Source organism: Microcaecilia unicolor, chromosome 6, assembly GCF_901765095.1.
Source record: "Microcaecilia unicolor chromosome 6, aMicUni1.1, whole genome shotgun sequence".
Lineage (NCBI taxonomy): Eukaryota > Metazoa > Chordata > Amphibia > Gymnophiona > Siphonopidae > Microcaecilia > Microcaecilia unicolor.
Genome location: NC_044036.1, coordinates 224,956,122 through 224,976,409, shown reverse-complemented (window position 1 = coordinate 224,976,409; position 20,288 = coordinate 224,956,122). Strand labels below are relative to the sequence as shown.

General features: G+C 47.0%; 1 protein-coding gene across 3 annotated transcripts in view; it reads right to left on the bottom strand.

Annotated features, from left to right (window-relative positions):
• PDCL (phosducin like) overlaps positions 1-20,288 on the bottom strand; it is a 200,843-nt gene that overhangs the window by 38,210 nt on the left and 142,345 nt on the right. For all 3 annotated transcript variants that reach the window (XM_030206957.1, XM_030206959.1, XM_030206958.1), the window contains one exon: positions 7,229-7,410. In XM_030206957.1, coding sequence (XP_030062817.1) covers positions 7,229-7,410 — 182 coding nt within the window. The remainder of the gene's footprint in view (positions 1-7,228; positions 7,411-20,288) is intronic.

Genomic DNA, 20,288 nt, shown 5'->3' with positions numbered 1-20,288 from the left:
AAACCCTCCACCTCTGGTGAAAATTCAAGGTGCACATCTACCAACCCTGCCCCTTTCATTATCCCAGCTAGCCGTATCCCATCATACCTCACCTGCGCTGCCCTTCCTCCACTATCCTGTTTCCTCAAAATGGTGTTAAAATCCCCCCCCCCCCCCCCCCCCCAAACCACCTGACGTGCCGTGTATAAATACGGTTTAATTTTACCAAATAACCTTGAATGTTCCCTCTTACTTTGTGGCCCATAAACATTAATAATCCGGGAAGCCACCCCATGCCACAAAACATCCACCACCAAACACCTCCCTACTCCTAATTCCATCACCCTTTGAATCTGTACCTTATGTGTTTTAAATAATATCCCTACCCCCCCATACCTGTCCCCTGCCAAGCCCCAAACCGAAGGCCCCCATCTCCAGGCCCTCCTCGCACACCTGATCGCCTCCATAGTTTGCAAGTGTGTCTCCTGGATTAGGAAACAGTCTGCCTGGATCGTGGAGAGGCCCTCAAAGGCCAAACATTGCGCCCTCTGGGAGGCCACACTCGCCACATTCAGAGTGGCAAATAATAATATAATACCTGCCATTATGTAGGGAAAGATGACTGTCTCCCAACCTTTTCCTGCTGAACAGCTTCCTTCACATCACCCCTACCTAGAGCCCAGACCCCTTCTTCAACCACTTCTTCCTCCGCCCAATCCCTAACCCCGGCTTCAAAACCTCCTTCCTTCCCCACCCCCTCCCTTCCCTTCTTCTTCTTAGACTCATCCAACCCCCCCTCCTCTTCAGACAAAGACAAACCCCCCGCCCTCCTTCCTCTATTTGCCCCCCCCTCCCCCTCTGATCCCCTCCCACCCCCTGAACCTTCCCCCTCTCACTCCCGTGATCCTTCCCCTGTAGAGCTCGAATTCTATCCGATCGCCTCATAAGCTTCTCCCCCTCTCCTGCCCCCCTCTTCCCCCCTCCCCGTCCAACCCGCCCCCACCCTCCACACTAATCTCCATCCTCCTAACCTTCCCCCCCTTCTTCTTACGCTTACCCCCTCTCCCTCCACCCCCTCTAATTTCCTCTTTCCTTCCTCCCCTCCCCCCACAACCCCACCGACCCCTTCCTCTTCTTCTTCCACCACCTCCTCTTCCTCTGCCAAAACCTGAAACCGGTTTCCTGTCCCTCTCTTGCCGAGCCCCCTCTCCTGACCCCCCTGAAATCCCTCTACCCTTCCCCTTCACCCCCCTCTGCTTCTTGGGGACCTGGGCCCACTCATCTACCCCTTACAGCCCTTGCCCCTGTTTCCCCACCTGTGCTGCTGCCTCCCCCCCTCTTCCCTCCCCCCATTATGCGACACCCTAGGGCACTCCCGGAAGGCATGCCCCAGACCTCCCCCACCCACTTGATTTGGACCACATTCCTTCTCTTGGGCGGTTGCCCATAACCCCTACATCCCCCGAACCCAGCATCTGTGTCATTACTAAAGGAAAACTGCCCCTTCCCTCTTCCTCCTTCCCTATTAACCACATCTGCAAAGGAGGGCTGACCCTGCCTCCACTGACTTCCCCTCCTCCCTGAGCTTATCCCTTCCTTGCCTGAAGATCCCTTCCCCCCCCCCCTGCTGATCCTGCCCACCCCCTTTACCTTCCCTTACCATCTCCCCATCAACCCCCTCCCCCCTTCCACAAACTGGAACAGCAACCCGTTCACCAACCTTTTCACCAACAGAACAGTTCCCCAAACCCTATGCCCCTTCCCCCTTACCCCCCTCCCTCACATCACAAATCAACATATCCTGAATATCATCCCCTCCCCCTCCCCCCTGCCCACAGTCAGTGCCCAGAGAACTGAGCCCCCTGGAATCTATAACCAGTTCTGAACAGTCCTTAACTTTCACAATGCTTCCCTGGGAGTGAGCTCCCTCTGCCTGGGCTGCCGATCCCCCAGCAATATCTTCTGTCAGAGAGACTGCTGATACACTCTGAGGAGAGCTCTGTTCTCCCTGCACCAGCAGGTCCCGCGTGAGGCTGCTTACAGTTTTTACAGAGCTAGAGTTTATCTCATCTTACCTTCTGTGCTGGGGATTCCCTGAGCCTGGCTGTGCTGCTGAATCCACCACTTGTGGCTGAAAACCTGGTGCCTCAATCAGGGAGCTCACTAAGCTCACCTGTGTCTGCAGCCCTAAGACTGCATTAGTCTTCACACTCCCAATGTCAGTATGCTTTCCAGCTTGCTTTCCAGTGTTCACATTCTCTGTCAAACTGTTGCCTGCATCAGTATTGGGTAGTGCAGGCACTTTTTGTGAAATAACACAAAACCCCAAGTCACCGTCCTCAGTTTCAAAGACAGCAGAATGTGTAGGCTGACTGAGTTCCAACTCCATTGTGTTTTCAGCCAAGGTCTCTTCAACTCCTTCCCTCTCTTCCCTGGCAGCTGCCTCTAAGGTAAGGTTTGCAGGGTTCTGAGTTGCTAGATTCTTCATAAATTGTAAAGTGTCTTGACTGCTTGTCCCCACCACATTATCTACTGCAACCTGGTGTTTTGTAAAACAATCCTCAGATACCAACTCTCCTGTTTCCTCTGGCTGATTCCGGTTTGGCACTGTCCTGGGTTGAAATCTTTCCCTGGTAATATAGAGTTCCCTTAAAGGGTTATCAGAGCCCTTCTTCAGGGAGTCCAACACCTTTCTTTTCAGGCAAAGCTGCTTTCTCAAACGAGCTTCTTCCTTTCCATACAGACTCTTCTGTGCTGCTGGGGCCAACTTCTGCAGGGTTCTAGCCCTGTTTAGTTTTTTCCCCAGCACTTCCACCTCCTTCCCCAGGGCCTCAATCCTCCTCACCCTGTCCACGATACCTCTGGCTGAAGAATCTGGGCTGCTGCTTCCCAGCTGCCCTACCCCCTCCTCCTCCTCTTCCTCAGACCACTCATCCTCACTGTACAACGGGTCCAGCACCGGCTGAAGCTCCTGACCCTCTTCCATCCTCTGTTCTGCCACTTTCTGGGCCTGCGGGACCCTCACCCTCTACCTCCCCCTCCCATGCTCTTCGTGCTCCTTACCCGGTAACCGCTGGGTCATGGGAGGGGTGCTGGGTCTACTGTCCCCCCTGGACCTCGAGGATCCACGGTCCAGGGGACTCCGCTCTCTTCTCCCAGGGGCCAGGCTCGGCTGAGAGCTGCTTCTCCGTCTCTCCTGGTAGCTGGGCCCGGCTGTCTCCCGAGCCGGGCCCTGCCCTGAGGAGTGCTCCCCAGAGCCCTGCCTCATGGCTGGGAAGGGAGCTAGGCCTTGCTCCCCTCCCTTCCTCCAACCACAGAGCCTCCTGTAGTATGTCCTTCTCCTTCAGTGTCTAGCTACACACTGACTTGGAATGCCCTCCCGAGGGAGGTGGTGGAGATGAAAATGGTAATGGAATTCAAATGTGTGTGCGATAAACTCAAAGGAATCCTGTTTAGAAGGAATGGATCCACGGAATCTTAGCCGAGATTAGGAGGGGACGCTAGTAATTGGAAAGCAAAACCGGTGCTGGGCAGACTTCTACGGTCTACGCCCTGATCATGACTGAATAGATATGGATGGGCTTGAGTGTAAATTTTAAGGGGCTTTGACATAAGCTTCAGAACTTTTATTACAAGAAGAGTGCTGGGCAGACTTCTATGGTCTGTGCCCTGAGTCAAACTTGGGTATGCATATAAAGTATGACATACCATGTAAAATGAGTTTATCATGTTGGGCAGACTGGATGGACCATACAGGTCTTTATCTGCCGTCATTTACTATATTACTATGATTGCAAGTGGGCTATCGACACAGCCATGGCTCTGACATTATGAGATGACCCTCCAGGGTCAGCCCAGTCTGAGTATAAGTGAAAGAAATGCTATCTGCCAGTTAATTAGAGATTGTGCATTTTCCAATGGCGACCCCCATCCTGTTGGGATCAAAAGAAACAAAAAGTTGGGCGGATTGTCTGTGGGGCTTGTTTATGTTCTTACGTTCTCCTGAGATGGAAAGTAGAAACAGAGAGGCCTATTGTTTTTGTGGCAGCTGAGGAAGGGGGCCCAATTTAAGGACTTTGTAATCCTGGCCCAGATCGAATGTGGTCTTTGCTGGATCATGATGCAGTGAAATGAACATTTGTATGAATCCATAGATGAGCCTGCTGCCCATTCAGTCTTCATGTGCTTGATGGTTCAATTACTGCATTGCAGTTACAAAACTCTCCTTTTCTATGCTCGGCATGCTGGGACCCCATCAAATCTTTGTTGGAGGGGATGTGGTAACTAGTGGACATCTCCAATGGTGGTTCATTTTTGACAGTAAGTAAGGTTGAGGTGGGGAGATTTGGGTGATTCTGGGAAAAGCTGTCAACCTTGTCATGCCTGCTGGAGTACTGGAGGGACACTAATTTTCGAGGGGTGGAATAGGTTTGGTTGGATATCTGATATCTTGGAGAAAGACATCTGATCCACATAAAAAGAAGAACTGGAGATCTATGATAAAGGTTTATAAGCTTGCAGTCTCTGATACTAAAAACAGAAATCATCAGCAACTGATAGGTGAGAATCATTTAGATCAGGAACGATTATTTAAATTATTAGATTATTTAAATTACTTAGGTCTCCAAGTACTGTTGCTTCAGTAACTCAATTATCAGACGATATACAGCCCTTAGTGGAGGATTTGTCTAGCTATTTTAGAGACAAAGTTGAAAACATATGATCAGCTTTATTGTTTACTGGGTTTGATTTTTTTAAAGGGATGCAAGATGGAATAAAGTTTGTGATGTGGGTATTACTGCAGATCATTCTTGGTCTACTTTCCATACAGTTCATTTTACAGAAGAACATCTTATATTATGGAAATTAGCTGGAAAATTTTGTTTATTAGATCATTGACCTTCTTACTTTTTAAGTAATATCCCCATAGAGTTGGTATATTGGTTAACTTCTTTAATGAATAAAATGCTCACCGAGGGTCATTTTCCTTTATAAATAGGGAAAATAATATTGATGCCAATTTCGAAATCACCAGGAATAGATTTGTCTAGGACAGCTAACTTTTGTCCTGTGACTAGCAAAGTTAATGGAATCTATTGAAGCGTCTCAAGTTGCATCATTTTGGGATCACTCTCAAGGTTTGCATAGTTCTCAATATGGCTTCCAGTCTATGCATAGACAATAGTAACTAAGGTTAAGAAGTTGTTGAGTCAAAATGTCTTGTTTACTGCAATTTGATGTATCAGGAATATTTGATACAGCAGATCACATTCTCTTGCTAAACAAATTAATCCCCCTGTTTACTAAACTGCACTAGCAGCTGCCATGCGTTAATGCCGACACAGCCCATTCACTTTGAATGGGATGTGTCGGCACTGCCGTGTGGCTTAATAAACAGCACTATAGAAAAGTAGGAGGAGGAGGGTAAGTGAGTTTGGGCTCTCTGGAGTAGTTCTAAGGTGGTTTGAAGAATTCCTTAAAATTTTTCTAAAAGTTGGTGTCCAACTTATAGTGTTCCTTGTCCCAGGTACAAACCGCTTTGAATGTAGTTGGAAAAACAACAGAAAGGCAGTATATAAGTCCCATTCCCTTTCCCTTTGGGCTCACTATTGTCGCCTATACTGTTAAACATCTTTATGAGTTCTCTGGAGGTTGCCTTAACATCATCATTGTTTTATGTTTGTTCGTATGCAGACGACATTTTTTATTTTAGTATCATTAGAATCTGAAGGTGTTGCCAGAGTGCATTTATTTATAAATTGTATATAAAAACACATTACTGGGCTTCACAGAATTTGCTGAAACTTAATGCAGCAAAAATAAAACTGCTATATTTTGGTACCCTTTTAGCAAATGTTCTAAACAGCTTTATGCTCGATACAGGGGAATGTTTGGAATTTGGATTCACAACTAAAATGGAGAATCAGGGAAAAAGTTTAAGAGGATTTTTTTGTAAGCTGCGATACCTTAGAGCAATAAGAACATCTTTTTTTCCTGATCAATTTAGAACACTGGTGCAAGTGATTATTTTGCCCCAAATAGATTACTGTAGTTCATTTCTCAGATCCGGAAGTGGTGACTGTCACTACGGCATTATGTAAGCCACAATGAGCCTGCAAATAGGTGGGAAAATGTTGGATACAAGTGCAACAAATAATAAATAAATGTACATTGGTATCCATCATAATCTTCAGGTACAGTTGCAGCTCTTGCAGAATTGCGCAGTTAGGCTAATGTTTTGCCGGAACAAGTGTGATCATGCTATCCCAGTGTGAGGGTTTTTGCACTGGTTACCTGTAAGGGCTAGAACTGATTTTAAGGTGGCTTGCCTTATATATAAGATTTTTAATGGGCATTGCCCTTTGGATCATATCTCTGTTAGCCTATCTGACAGTTCGTTCGTCAACCCGATCCAATTATTTATTAAATTTGGGGTTTCCACCTGTTAGTTGAATTTGCTTTAAGTGTTTTCACGGTAGCTCTTTCAGTTACATTGCTGTTAAGGTGTGGAACAGTATTCCTATCCAAATTCAGAGTATTGATTCGTATTTCCAATTTAGATAATCTTTGAAAACTTTATTGTTTGATAAATATTTCTAAATATGTAGATCTACTATTGTAACCCGCTTTGATTCCAGTTGGATTTAAGTGGGATATAAGAGCTGGAAATAGAATGAAATGGATTCACACTGTTATATACACCGTCCGCTTTTGGAAGGCATTGCTGCCCTTGTATCATTGGGTAGGACAGGTGGTGGAGACGGCCTCTAATGAAAAACTGCCCTATTCTCTAAAGGGGAAAACTGATGAATATAATAAAGTTTGGGGAAAAGTATTTGATGAGTAGAGAGCAAGATGTGATGCTGCTGGAAATCTCAGAAACCATTTTCAGGCAGGAGCAAGTAGAGATTGCTGCTGCCCCCACTAGTCATCAATGACACGGTAGGCCCAGGAGGAGCTGCTGTTGGGGGAGAGGTAGTTGAGAAAGGGGCTGTTGCCTGCAGGTGGGTCCAGGAGGGGAATGGGCGCTGCGCAGCATAGTTTCTGTTCCAGCCGAAAATGCACAGGCAATTTAGGCTGAACACAGATTTCAGGCTGGTTTCGGCAATGAAGCAGAAACCAAAACTCTGTTGGCCTCTAATCTGCCTGTCCTGTTGAACAAAAGGTTTTTAAAAAATTGACCTTTCCTGATATAAATTTCTCCATACTGGAGCATAAGTAAAAAAGTAAGTGAAAATAAAGCTATTACCTTTCTGCTGATTTTCTCTCCGAGGTCTTTCTGTTTCTGCTCTTCCTTCTGCTCATCAAGATGAGATCTGCATGTCACAGAGAGTTTCTGGATAAGCTGTTCCAGTTCCTTGCATTGCTGTTCATGCTGTTCCGTTTCTAGCTGTTTAAAACGCCGCCAGTCATTGATGACACCTTTTGGACCTGAAAGAACAGTTGCTTTGTTTGTGTACACAACTTTCAGTCATTTTAAATTCTTCTACCACTTATTACCAATCTGGTTTCTAATTTGGACATCACTTGGGTATCTCTCTCACAGGCTTCACAAATGAGTCCAAAAGAAGATTTCCAGCTAAGGCAAAAATAATTCTGTCAATGTTGCTAGGAAGATAAAATGCTGGTGGTAACTAATTTCTCTCCTGCATCTGACTGTAAGCAGAAACAAAAGGAGAATAACATACTCTGATTTTCTCTTCCTCCTTTGCTAAAGATCAATTTACTGCATTTGTGTGCACTACCCTTGTTTTTGTAACCTTTCATTTATTCAGGTTATGTTTTTTAACTCTTTATTGAACATCAGATCATCATCTCTCAATAAAATATTCCAGTTTCTTGTCTCTCTCACAAATGTTGAGAACACAAAACTACAATTTTTGTTTTAGTCCTCCTCCCCTTCTTACCTTTTCATCCCCCTTGCACTGTATATAACTCCCAATTCTAATGGAGCATTTCCACTTTAAACCATATATTTTACCACTTCCTTTCTCTGCTAAACACATAAGAAAATTAAGGAGGGTGATATATGAAGCTGCATCACCAACGTTCATAGAAAGATTCCCATATTCTAATAAAATCATTTATTGCTTTTCTACTCTTTGTAATAGTTGTTGGATGTTTCATATGCAACAAACAATGCATTTGATATTTAAGAGTGAGAGGATCTAGCTGTATCCACTGTAATAAAATGCTTTTCTATGAAGCCTTTCTAATAGCTCATGCTTCCCAGACTCCACGTCTAATTCATTATTAATAACCAGGAAACACACCTCCAGTGTTCTGCCCCAGCATGGTTTCTAAATGTCTCCGACAAATCATTCCAATATTTGATACCTGGGTAATTCCACAAGCAATGAATAAAAATGCCTTCTGAACTAGTGCTATTTCACTCAATTCCCTGACATTTTCCATACTTTATGGACCCATCGGGGATGAATATACAACCTATGCAAGATTTAAAAAAATGCAGCTCCCTAAACTTTCTGCTAATGTGTCACCTTCCAGCAGCCCTTCTAAGAGGTCTGTTTCAGTACAATCATCCAGCAACTTCTGAGTCCATTTTTGAACTGCTTTTTGAAGAGATTACTTTTAAATTCTTTATAACATTAACTCCTTATCAACCCCTTTTTATGACCACAATGTATCAAAACCTGTTACTTTAAAAGCTTCAGTATTATGAGTTAATAACCCTTACATATAAAGGGAAACCTGAAAATAACAAACCTATCTTGTTCACCCAGTCTCTATTTGTTCTACAAAGCGCTAAAAGGAATTATTATAAGGGACTTTGCTTCTAACAATTGTTTTACCCATTTAACTCCCCTTAGCTTGCCACCTCCCAAATCCTATACCCTTTCATTCCTGGGAACATTCTGCCTGCCCAAACCTCTTTCAGCTCACTTTCCACTTTCATTGTGCTGCATAAGTCAGTGGATGACTCCATAACTTTAATGGCAATTTTATTTTGTGCGAATGAAACAACCTTGCTATACAATGTAGTTTGGCTTTATCTGTTGTTCTGAATCTTAAGTTACAAAGTTGGGATATTCCCCATATCCAGCTACACATTTGTCCGAGAAGGCATGCTATATTCTCAATCTTAATGTCCGGCTACTCTATTCCTCCCTGTTTCTAACAATAAACAGAAAATGCTATGCTAGTCCAATTCAATGGACATTAACTGACAGCAAAAACCTGAGGTGACAGGCAGATAGCATGTTATATATTAATCTAGTTATTGAGGCACGGGCTTTTCAGGACCAGAGTCCACTTTGTCAGATGCTTTTTTGAACTCTAGTCCTTGAAAACTCAAGCCTCAATAAACTGGTTAGTATAAAGATGGTGCCAAATATCACTGTCAATTTTGTTACACCAGATTAACACAGCTAATCCTTTTAAAGTTTATACCTGAGATGTTAAAATAGCGAATGCTACATACCTGTAGAAGGTATTCTCCGAGGACAGCAGGCTGATTGTTCTCACTGATGGGTGACGTCCACGGCAGCCCCTCCAATCGGAAACTTCACTAGCAAAGGCCTTTGCTAGTCCTCGCGCGCTCTTCCCACCCGAACCGGCTCGTGTTCGTCACTCAAAACAACAACCATGGTCAATTGGGCCTCGCAACGGCGAGGACATAACTGAGATTGACCTAAAAAATTTACCAACTAACTGAGAGTGCAGCCTGGAACAGAACAAACAGGGCCCTCGGGGGGTGGAGTTGGATCCTAAAGCCCAAACAGGTTCTGAAGAACTGACTGCCCGAACCGACTGTCGCGTCGGGTATCCTGCTGCAGGCAGTAATGAGATGTGAATGTGTGGACAGATGACCACGTCGCAGCTTTGCAAATTTCTTCAATAGAGGCTGACTTCAAGTGGGCTACCGACGCTGCCATGGCTCTAACATTATGAGCCGTGACATGACCCTCAAGAGCCAGCCCCGCCTGGGCGTAAGTGAAGGAAATGCAATCTGCTAGCCAATTGGATATGGTGTGTTTCCCCACAGCCACTCCCCTCCTATTGGGATCAAAAGAAACAAACAATTGGGCGGACTGTCTGTTGGGCTGTGTCCGCTCCAGGTAGAAGGCCAATGCTCTCTTGCAGTCCAATGTGTGCAGCTGACGTTCACCAGGCCAGGAATGAGGATGGGGAAAGAATGTTGGCAAGACAATTGACTGGTTCAGATGGAACTCCGACACGACCTTTGGCAAGAACTTAGGGTGAGTGCGGAGGACTACTCTGTTATGATGAAATTTGGTGTAAGGGGCCTGGGCTACCAGGGTCTGAAGCTCACTGACTCTACGAGCTGAAGTAACTGCCACCAAGAAAATGACCTTCCAGGTCAAGTACTTCAGATGGCAGGAATTCAGTGGCTCAAAAGGAGATTTCATCAGCTGGGTGAGGACGACATTGAGATCCCATGACACTGTAGGAGGCTTGACAGGGGGCTTTGACAACAGCAAACCTCTCATGAAGCGAACAACTAAAGGCTGTCCTGAGATCGGCTTACCTTCCACACGGTAATGGTATGCACTAATCGCACTAAGGTGAACCCTTACAGAGTTGGTCTTGAGACCAGACTCAGACAAGTGCAGAAGGTATTCAAGCAGGGTCTGTGTAGGACAAGAGCGAGGATCTAGGGCCTTGCTGTCACACCAGACGGCAAACCTCCTCCATAGAAAGAAGTAACTCCTCTTAGTGGAATCTTTCCTGGAAGCAAGCAAGACGCGGGAGACAACCTCTGACAGACCCAAAGAGGCAAAGTCTACGCTCTCAACATCCAGGCCGTGAGAGCCAGGGACCGGAGGTTGGGATACAGAAGCGCCCCTTCATCCTGTGTGATGAGGGTCGGAAAACACTCCAATCTCCAGGGTTCTTCGGAGGACAACTCCAGAAGAAGGGGGAACCAGATCTGACGCGGTCAAAAAGGAGCAATCAGAATCATGGTGCCTCGATCTTGCTTGAGTTTCAACAAAGTCTTCCCCACCAGAGGTATGGGAGGATAAGCATACAGCAGACCCTCCCCCCAATCCAGGAGGAAGGCATCCGATGCCAATCTGCCGTGGGCCTGAAGCCTGGAACAGAACTGAGGGACTTTGTGGTTGGCTCGAGATGCAAAGAGGTCTACCAAGGGGGTGCCCCACACCTGGAAGATCTGTCGCACTACCCTGGAATTGAGCGACCACTCGTGAGGTTGCATAATCCTCCTCAGTCTGTCGGCCAGACTGTTGTTTACGCCTGCCAAATATGTGGCTTGGAGCACCATGCCGTGCCGGCGAGCCCAGAGCCACATGCTGACGGCTTCCTGACACAGGGGGCGAGATCCGGTGCCCCCCTGCTTGTTGACGTAGTACATGGCAACCTGGTTGTCTGTCTGAATTTGGATAATTTGGTGGGACAGCCGATCTCTGAAAGCCTTCAGAGCGTTACAGATCGCTCGCAACTCCAGAAGATTGATCTGCAGATCGCGTTCCTGGAGGGACCAGCTTCCTTGGGTGTGAAGCCCATCGACATGAGCTCCCCACCCCAGGAGAGACGCATCCGTGGTCAGCACTTTTTGAGGCTGAGGAATTTGGAAGGGACGTCCCAGAGTCAGATTGGACCAAATCGTCCACCAATACAGGGATTCGAGAAAACTCGTGGACAGGTGGACTACGTCTTCTAGATCCCCAGCAGCCTGGAACCACTGGGAAGCTAGGGTCCATTGAGCAGATCTCATGTGAAGGCGGGCCATGGGAGTCACATGGACTGTGGAGGCCATGTGGCCTAGCAATCTCAACATCTGCCGAGCTGTGATCTGCTGGGACGCTCGCACCCGCGAGACGAGGGACAACAAGTTGTTGGCTCTCGTCTCTGGGAGATAGGCGTGAGCTGTCCGAGAATCCAGCAGAGCTCCTATGAATTCGAGTCTCTGCACTGGGAGAAGAGGGACTTTGGATAATTTATCACAAACCCCAGTAGCTCCAGGAGGCGAATAGTCATCTGCATGGACTGCAGGGCTCCTGCCTCGGATGTGTTCTTCACCAGCCAATCGTCGAGATATGGGAACACGTGCACCCCCAGCCTGCGAAGCGCCGCTGCTACTACAGCCAAGCACTTTGTGAACACCCTGGGCGCAGAGGCGAGCCCAAAGGGTAGCACACAGTACTGGAAGTGACGTGTGCCCAGCTGAAATCGCAGATACTGTCTGTGAGCTGGCAGTATCGGGATGTGCGTGTAGGCGTCCTTCAAGTCCAGAGAGCATAGCCAGTCGTTTTCCTGAATCATGGGAAGAAGGGTGCCCAGGGAAAGCATCCTGAACTTTTCCTTGACCAGATATTTGTTCAGGGCCCTTAGGTCTAGGATGGGACGCATCCCCCCTGTTTTCTTTTGCACAAGGAAGCACCTGGAATAGAATCCCAGCCCTTCTTGCCCGGATGGCACGGGCTCGACCGCATTGGTGCTGAGAAGGGCGAAAAGTTCCTTTGCAAGTACCTGCTTGTGCTGGAAGCTGTAGGATTGAGCTCCCGGTGGGCAATTTGGAGGTTTGGAGGCCAAATTGAGGGTGTATCCTTGCCGGACTATTTGAAGAACCCAACGGTCGGAGGTTATGAGAGGCCACCTTTGGTGAAAAACTTTCAACCTCCCCCCGACCGGCAGATCGCCCGGCACTGACATGTTGATGTCGGCTATGCTCTGCTGGAGCCAGTCAAAAGCTCGCCCCTTGCTTTTGCTGGGGAGCCGAGGGGCCTTGCTGAGGCGCACGCTGCTGACGAGAGCGAGCGCGCTGGGGCTTAGCCTGGGCCGCAGGCTGTCGAGAAGGAGGATTGTACCTACGCTTACCAGAAGAGTAGGGAACAGTCTTCCTTCCCCCATAAAAACATCTACCTGAGGAGGTAGATGCTGAAGGCTGCCGGCGGGAGAACTTGTCGAAAGCGGTATCCCGCTGGTGGAGCTGCTCTACCACCTGTTCGACTTTTTCTCCAAAAATATTGTCCGCTCGGCAAGGGGAGTCCACAATCTGCTGCTGGATCCTATTCTCCAGGTCGGAGGCACGCAGCCATGAGAGTCTGCGCATCACCACACCTTGGGCAGCGGCCCTGGACGCGACATCAAAGGTATCATATACCCCTCTGGCCAGGAATTTTCTGCACGCCTTCAGCTGCCTGACCACCTCCTGAAATGGCTTGGCTTGCTCAGGAGGGAGCTTGTCCACCAAGCCCGCCAACTGCCGCACATTGTTCCGCGTATGTATGCTCGTGTAGAGCTGGTAAGACTGGATTTTGGCCACGAGCATAGAAGAATGGTAGGCCTTCCTCCCAAAGGAGTCTAAGGTTCTAGAGTCCTTGCCCGGGGGCGCCGAAGCATGCTCCCTAGAACTCTTAGCCTTCTTTAGGGCCAGATCCACCACACCAGAGTTGAGAGGCAACTGACTGCGCATCAGCTCTGGGTCCCCATGGATCCGGTACTGGGACTCGATCTTCTTGGGAATGTGGGGATTACTTAGAGGCTTGGTCCAGTTCGCCAGCAATGTCTTTTTTAGGACATGATGCATGGGTACTGTGGACGCTTCCTTAGGTGGAGAAGGATAGTCCAGGAGCTCAAACATTTCAGCCCTGGGCTCGTCCTCCACAACCACCGGGAAGGGGATGGCCGTAGACATCTCCCGGACAAAGGCCGCAAAGGACAGACTCTCGGGAGGAGAAAGCTGCCTTTCAGGGGAGGGAGTGGGATCGGAAGGAAGGCCATCAGACTCCTCGTCAGAGAAATATCTGATGTCCTCCTCCTCCTCCCACGAGGCCTCACCATCGGTATCAGACACAAGTTCATGAACCTGTGTCTGAAGCCGTGCCCGACTCGACTCTGTGGAAACACGGCCATGGTGGGAGCGTCGAGAGGTAGACTCCCTCGCCCGCACCGGCGAAGCTCCCTCCGCCGACGTCGTCGGGGAGCCTTCCTGGGAGGCGACCGCAGTCGGTACCGCAAGCGGCACCGATGTCGGAGACCTCACCCCGGGCAAGGGGCCAGCCGGCGCCTCACTCGATGGTACCGGTGGCGCAAGCACCCCCGTACCGGAGGGGAAGGGCGCAACAGCTCTCCCAGGATCTCTGGGAGAACGGCCCGGAGACTGTGCAGAGCGGCTGTGGAGAAAGACATGGAAGCCGATGCAGGCGTCGAAGTCAGAGTCTGTTCCGGGCGTGGAGGCTGTTCCGGGCTGTCCAAGGTGGAGCGCATCGACACCTCCTGAACAGAGGGTGAGCGGTCCTCTCGGTGCCGATGCCTACTAGGTGCCAACTCCCTCGGCGACCCAGACCTCTCGGTACCGATGCGGGAAGGAGACCGGTGTTGATGCTTCTTTGACTTTTTCAAACGAAGCATGTCACCGGAACTTCCCGGTACCGACGAGGACGACGTAGAATCCAGCCGTCGCTTCCTCGGGGCCGAGGCCGAAGAAGGTCGGTCTCGGGGCACCTGTACCGCAGGAGCCCTCAGGGTAGCGGGAGACCCACCTGAAGGCTCACCGCCACCAGCAGGGGAATGGAGGGGCTGCCGTGGACGTCACCCATCAGTGAGAACAAGCAGCCTGCTTGTCCTCGGAGAATATGAGATAGCAATTCCAGAAATAGGACAAAATGTACAAGTTTAAATGATCCTTGTAGATTTGGTATCTCTGCAGTTGATATCAAATTTCGGTGGAGTGCATTAAAATAATTAAAAAAAGAAATAAATATTTTGTTTATTTCACTGGTCTAGCTATGTCATTTTTCTTATTAGGATGCACATGTACATGTTCCATTCATAGCTTCTCAAAAGAAGCAGGGGAAAAGTACGATAAATTTTCATACTGGAATGTGAACCACATATTATATAACAAAAGATTATTTCTAATATTTTAAATATCCTAAAAATAAAACTAATTCTTAGCAAGTTTATCATGAAAACAAAATTGTTATCTTAAAAATCATATACAGTGGTGGAAATAAGTATTTGATCCCTTGCTGATTTTGTAAGTTTGCCCACTGACAAAGACATGAGCAGCCCATAATTGAAGGGTAGGTTATTGGTAACAGTGAGAGATAGCACATCACAAATTAAATCCGGAAAATCACATTGTGGAAAGTATATGAATTTATTTGCATTCTGCAGAGGGAAATAAGTATTTGATCCCCCACCAACCAGTAAGAGATCTGGCCCCTACAGACCAGGTAGATTCTCCAAATCAACTCGTTACCTGCATGACAGACAGCTGTCGGCAATGGTCACCTGTATGAAAGACACCTGTCCACAGACTCAGTGAATCAGTCAGACTCTAACCTCTACAAAATGGCCAAGAGCAAGGAGCTGTCTAAGGATGTCAGGGACAAGATCATACACCTGCACAAGGCTGGAATGGGCTACAAAACCATCAGTAAGACGCTGGGCGAGAAGGAGACAACTGTTGGTGCCATAGTAAGAAAATGGAAGAAGTACAAAATGACTGTCAATCGACAAAGATCTGGGGCTCCACGCAAAATCTCACCTCGTGGGGTATCCTTGATCATGAGGAAGGTTAGAAATCAGCCTACAACTACAAGGGAGGAACTTGTCAATGATCTCAAGGCAGCTGGGACCACTGTCACCACGAAAACCATTGGTAACACATTACGACATAACGGATTGCAATCCTGCAGTGCCCGCAAGGTCCCCCTGCTCCGGAAGGCACATGTGACGGCCCGTCTGAAGTTTGCCAGTGAACACCTGGATGATGCCGAGAGTGATTGGGAGAAGGTGCTGTGGTCAGATGAGACAAAAATTGAGCTCTTTGGCATGAACTCAACTCGCCGTGTTTGGAGGAAGAGAAATGCTGCCTATGACCCAAAGAACACCGTCCCCACTGTCAAGCATGGAGGTGGAAATGTTATGTTTTGGGGGTGTTTCTCTGCTAAGGGCACAGGACTACTTCACCGCATCAATGGGAGAATGGATGGGGCCATGTACCGTACAATTCTGAGTGACAACCTCCTTCCCTCCACCAGGGCCTTAAAATGGGTCGTGGCTGGGTCTTCCAGCACGACAATGACCCAAAACATACAGCCAAGGCAACAAAGGAGTGGCTCAGGAAGAAGCACATTAGGGTCATGGAGTGGCCTAGCCAGTCACCAGACCTTAATCCCATTGAAAACTTATGGAGGGAGCGGAAGCTGCGAGTTGCCAAGCGACAGCCCAGAACTCTTAATGATTTAGAGATGATCTGCAAAGAGGAGTGGACCAAAATTCCTCCTGACATGTGTGCAAACCTCATCATCAACTACAGAAGACGTCTGACCGCTGTGCTTGCCAACAAGGGTTTTGCCACCAAGTATTAGGTCTTGTTTGCCAGAGGGATTAAATACTTATTTCCCTCTGCAGAATGCAAATAAATTCATATACTTTCCACAATGTGATTTTCCGGATTTAATTTGTGATGTGCTATCTCTCACTGTTACCAATAACCTACCCTTCAATTATGGGCTGCTCATGTCTTTGTCAGTGGGCAAACTTACAAAATCAGCAAGGGATCAAATACTTATTTCCACCACTGTACACAAAATAAAACATTGAAGAATTGTATACAAAAGAAAGCATTGAAATAAAATTTGTATCTAATATTAGATTTAAGCCAGAAGAAATTAAAAAAGTAAAGTGCCAGATCAGCAGTTAATGGCTTTTGGGGCAGTAGACAAAAAGGCTATTCAATCCCTATCAGCAGTGCTAGAATGCTCACAAAAGAAAGAGTTAAGCACTGAAAGCAAAACTATTTACAGAGGAATATTGCTAGTAAACATGACAGAGACACCTATGATTATTTATGCCTAGCCATGCAGTGTAACACAAAGGAAGCAAATGATCTATGCAATTGATATATGCTCCTCCCAGAGATATTCCCTTCCAGAAGGAAAGAAATGTTTTTAAAAGAAAGATGCTGGCTACAACTAAAATTAAATTGAAATCAAAATTAAAAAAACAAGGATGTAAAGAAAGCCTTCTGTGGCCACATAGAAGGGATTCTCTTTAGCAATCCTATGCCTTTTTATTTTCTTTCTGATTATAAAGGATTGTAGCTTCTGCAATGCAAGGACTCGGAGCAGAACAAGAAAGCATGGTCAGGAACATAGAAAACTGAAACAGTGAGAACAGAAATGTGATAAAGAGCTCAAATAAAATAAAAATATATTTTCTATCAGAATAGCAATTATTTACTTACAAATCTTTGTGACAATAAGGGGACAAAATGGACTGGGATCCCTTCTCCTTCCGGACGTCTCCGGAGATTACCTCTAGCTATCCATACCTTGTGATAGTTAGGATGTAACAAAATTAAAACTTTTCAACAACTCTAAAACAAAGGATATCAAATATAAAAAAAAAATATAATCTTCCCTCTGCTCACCCAGCAGATGGGAGAAAGCGCAAATAGCGCCCCCCAAAAAACATCGGGGGTCACTAATTGTACTGGCTGCGTTTATGCTATTCACTTTGTACCAAAATAAAGAAAAATATCATAGAATAAGTTTAAAGGAATCAGAGAGTTAGAAGGGGTTTTTATTCTTACCAGCTCAGCTTCAGATATCAGTTTGAAAGTCTTGGGAAAATATCACATGTACAGAATCTAATATCAATAGCTTAGGTAATAATAATAAGCAATCAGACTAATTTGATAAGGAACAGTTGTAAAGAGGACAAAGAAAATGAGAGAGAGAGAGATCACAGCGTGTTATCTGGAAGCATGGAGAGATCAGAGAGAGAAACAGAGAGATCACAGGTGTTTCCTGAGACCAGGCTTTCTTAGAGAGAGAGAGAGAGATAGGTCACATGTTATCTGAAAACATGTAGGGATCAGCACATGTTATTTGAAAGTATGGAGAGAGAGAGAGAGAGAGAGAGAGAGATAAATAGCAGGAAATATATCAGGGGTTCAAGCAGGAAATATATCAGTGGTTCTGAAGCGAGATAAAATATAAAGAAAGGAGAGGATAGTTCTCTGTTATAAAGAAATAGTTCTTACCAGAAGCAATGCAGAAATAAAGAAGGGAAAAATATATTTCCTGGAGAATAGCCAATTAGCAAGGATGTCCTGAATCAGGACAGAGAAAAGTCTCCTGCAAAATATGGCTAATTCTGAAGATTTCTTTGTGTGCAGGTATTCTTATAGAAAAAGTGATGTCGTCACTTCTCCCCCCTCCTACACCAATCGAAGGTAGCATAGGTGTCCTGCCAACACCCTATTGGTACATTTGACCTTACCATCTTGTGTATTCCAGATACTGGGCTGCCATAGTAATGAAAGCCAGGGATGTATGCATTCCTGTCTATGGCTACCAGCAGTGACTAGCAGCCAGGTACAGAAAAGACAGAGGGGGGGATGGGAGGCAGTACAGCATAGGTAAAGTAGAACATCTTTTTACAACTGATGACCACGTCACAGCCTTGCAAATCTCTTCTATAGTGGCTGACTTCAAGTGGGCCACTGACGCTGCCATGGCTCGAACATTATGAGCCGTGACATGACCCTCAAGAATCAGCTCAGCCTGGGCGTAAGTGAAGGAAATGCAATCTGCTAGCCAATTGGAAATGGTGCGTTTCCCGACAGCAACTCCCCTTCTGTTGGGATCAAAAGAAACAAACATTTGGGCGGACTGTCTGAAGGGGCTTGTCCGCGCCATATAGAAGGCCAATGCTCTCTTGCAGTCCAATGTGTACAACTGACGCTCAGCAGGGCGGGTATGAGGATGGGGAAAAAATGTTGGCAAGACAATTGACTGGTTCAGATGGAACTCCGACACCACCTTCGACAATAACTTTGGGTGCCTGCGGAGGACTACTCTGTTATGATGAAATCTGAGCTAAGGAGCATGCACTACTAAGACTTGAAGCTCACTGACTCTACGAGCTGAAGTAACAGCCACCAAGAAAATGGCCTTCCAGGTCAAGTACTTCAGATGGCAGGAATTCAGTGGCTCAAAAGGAGGTTTCATCAGCTAGGCGAGAACGACATTAAGATCCCATGACACTGGTGGAGGTCTGACAGGGGGCTTTGACAAAAGCAAACCTCTCATGAAGCGAACAACTAAAGGCTGTCCAGAGATGGGCTTACTAATTGCACTAAGATGAACTCTTACGGAGTTGGTCTTGAGACCAGACTCTGATAAGTGTAGAAGGTACTCAAGCAGGGTCTGTGTAGGACAAGAGCGAGGATCTAGGGCCTTGCTGTCACACCAGACTGCAAACCTCCTCCATTTAAAAGAGTAACACCTAGAAGCAAGCAAGACTCGGGAGACAACCTCAGAAAGATCCAAGGAGGCAAAGTCCATGCTCTCAACATCCAGGCCGTGAGAGCCAGAGACTGGAGGTTGGGATGCAGAAGCGCCCCCTCGTTCTGAGTGATGAGGGTTGGAAAACACTCCAATCTCCACGGTCCTTCGGAGGACAACTCCAGAAGAAGAGGGAACCAAATCTGACGCGGTCAAAAAGGTGCATTCTGAATCATGGTTCTGTGGTCTTGCTTGAGTTTCAGCATACAGAAGGCCCTTCCCCCCAATGAAGAAGAAAGGCATCTGATGCTAGTCTGTCGTGGGTCTGAAGTCTGGAACAGAACTGAGGGACCTTGTGATTGAGCTAAGTGGCAAAAAGATCCACCAAGGGAGTGCCCCACACTTGAAGATCTTGCATACCACGTCCGAGTTGAGCGACCACTCGTGAGGTTGCATTATCCTGCTCAATCTGTCAGCCAGACCGTTGTTTACACCTGCCAGATACGTGGCTTGGAAGAGCATAGTGTGAGCGCGAGCCCACAGCCACATCTGGACGGCTTCCTGACACAGGGGGCGAGATCCGGTGCCCCCCTGCTTGTTGATGTAGTACATGGCAACCTGATTGTCTGTCCGAATTTCAATGATTTGACTGGACAGCTGATCTCTGAAAGCCTTTAGAGCGTTCCAGACCGCTCGCAACTCCAGAAGGTTGATTTGAAGACCTTTTTCCTGGAGGGACCAAACTCCTTGAGTGTGAAGCCCATCGACATGGGCTCCCCACCCCAGAAGGGATGCATCCGTTGTCAGCACTTTTTGTGGCTGAGGAATTTGAAAGGGATATCCCAAGACCAAATTGGATCGAATCGTCCACCATTGCAGGGAATTGTGAAAATCGGTGGACAGCTGGATCGCATTCTCTAGATCCCCTGTGACTTGATACCACTGAGAAGCTAGGGTCCATTGAGCTGATCTCATGTGAAGACGAGCCATGGGAGTCACATGAACTGTGGAGGCCATATGGCCTAGAAGTCTCAACATCTGCCAAGCTGTGATCTGCTA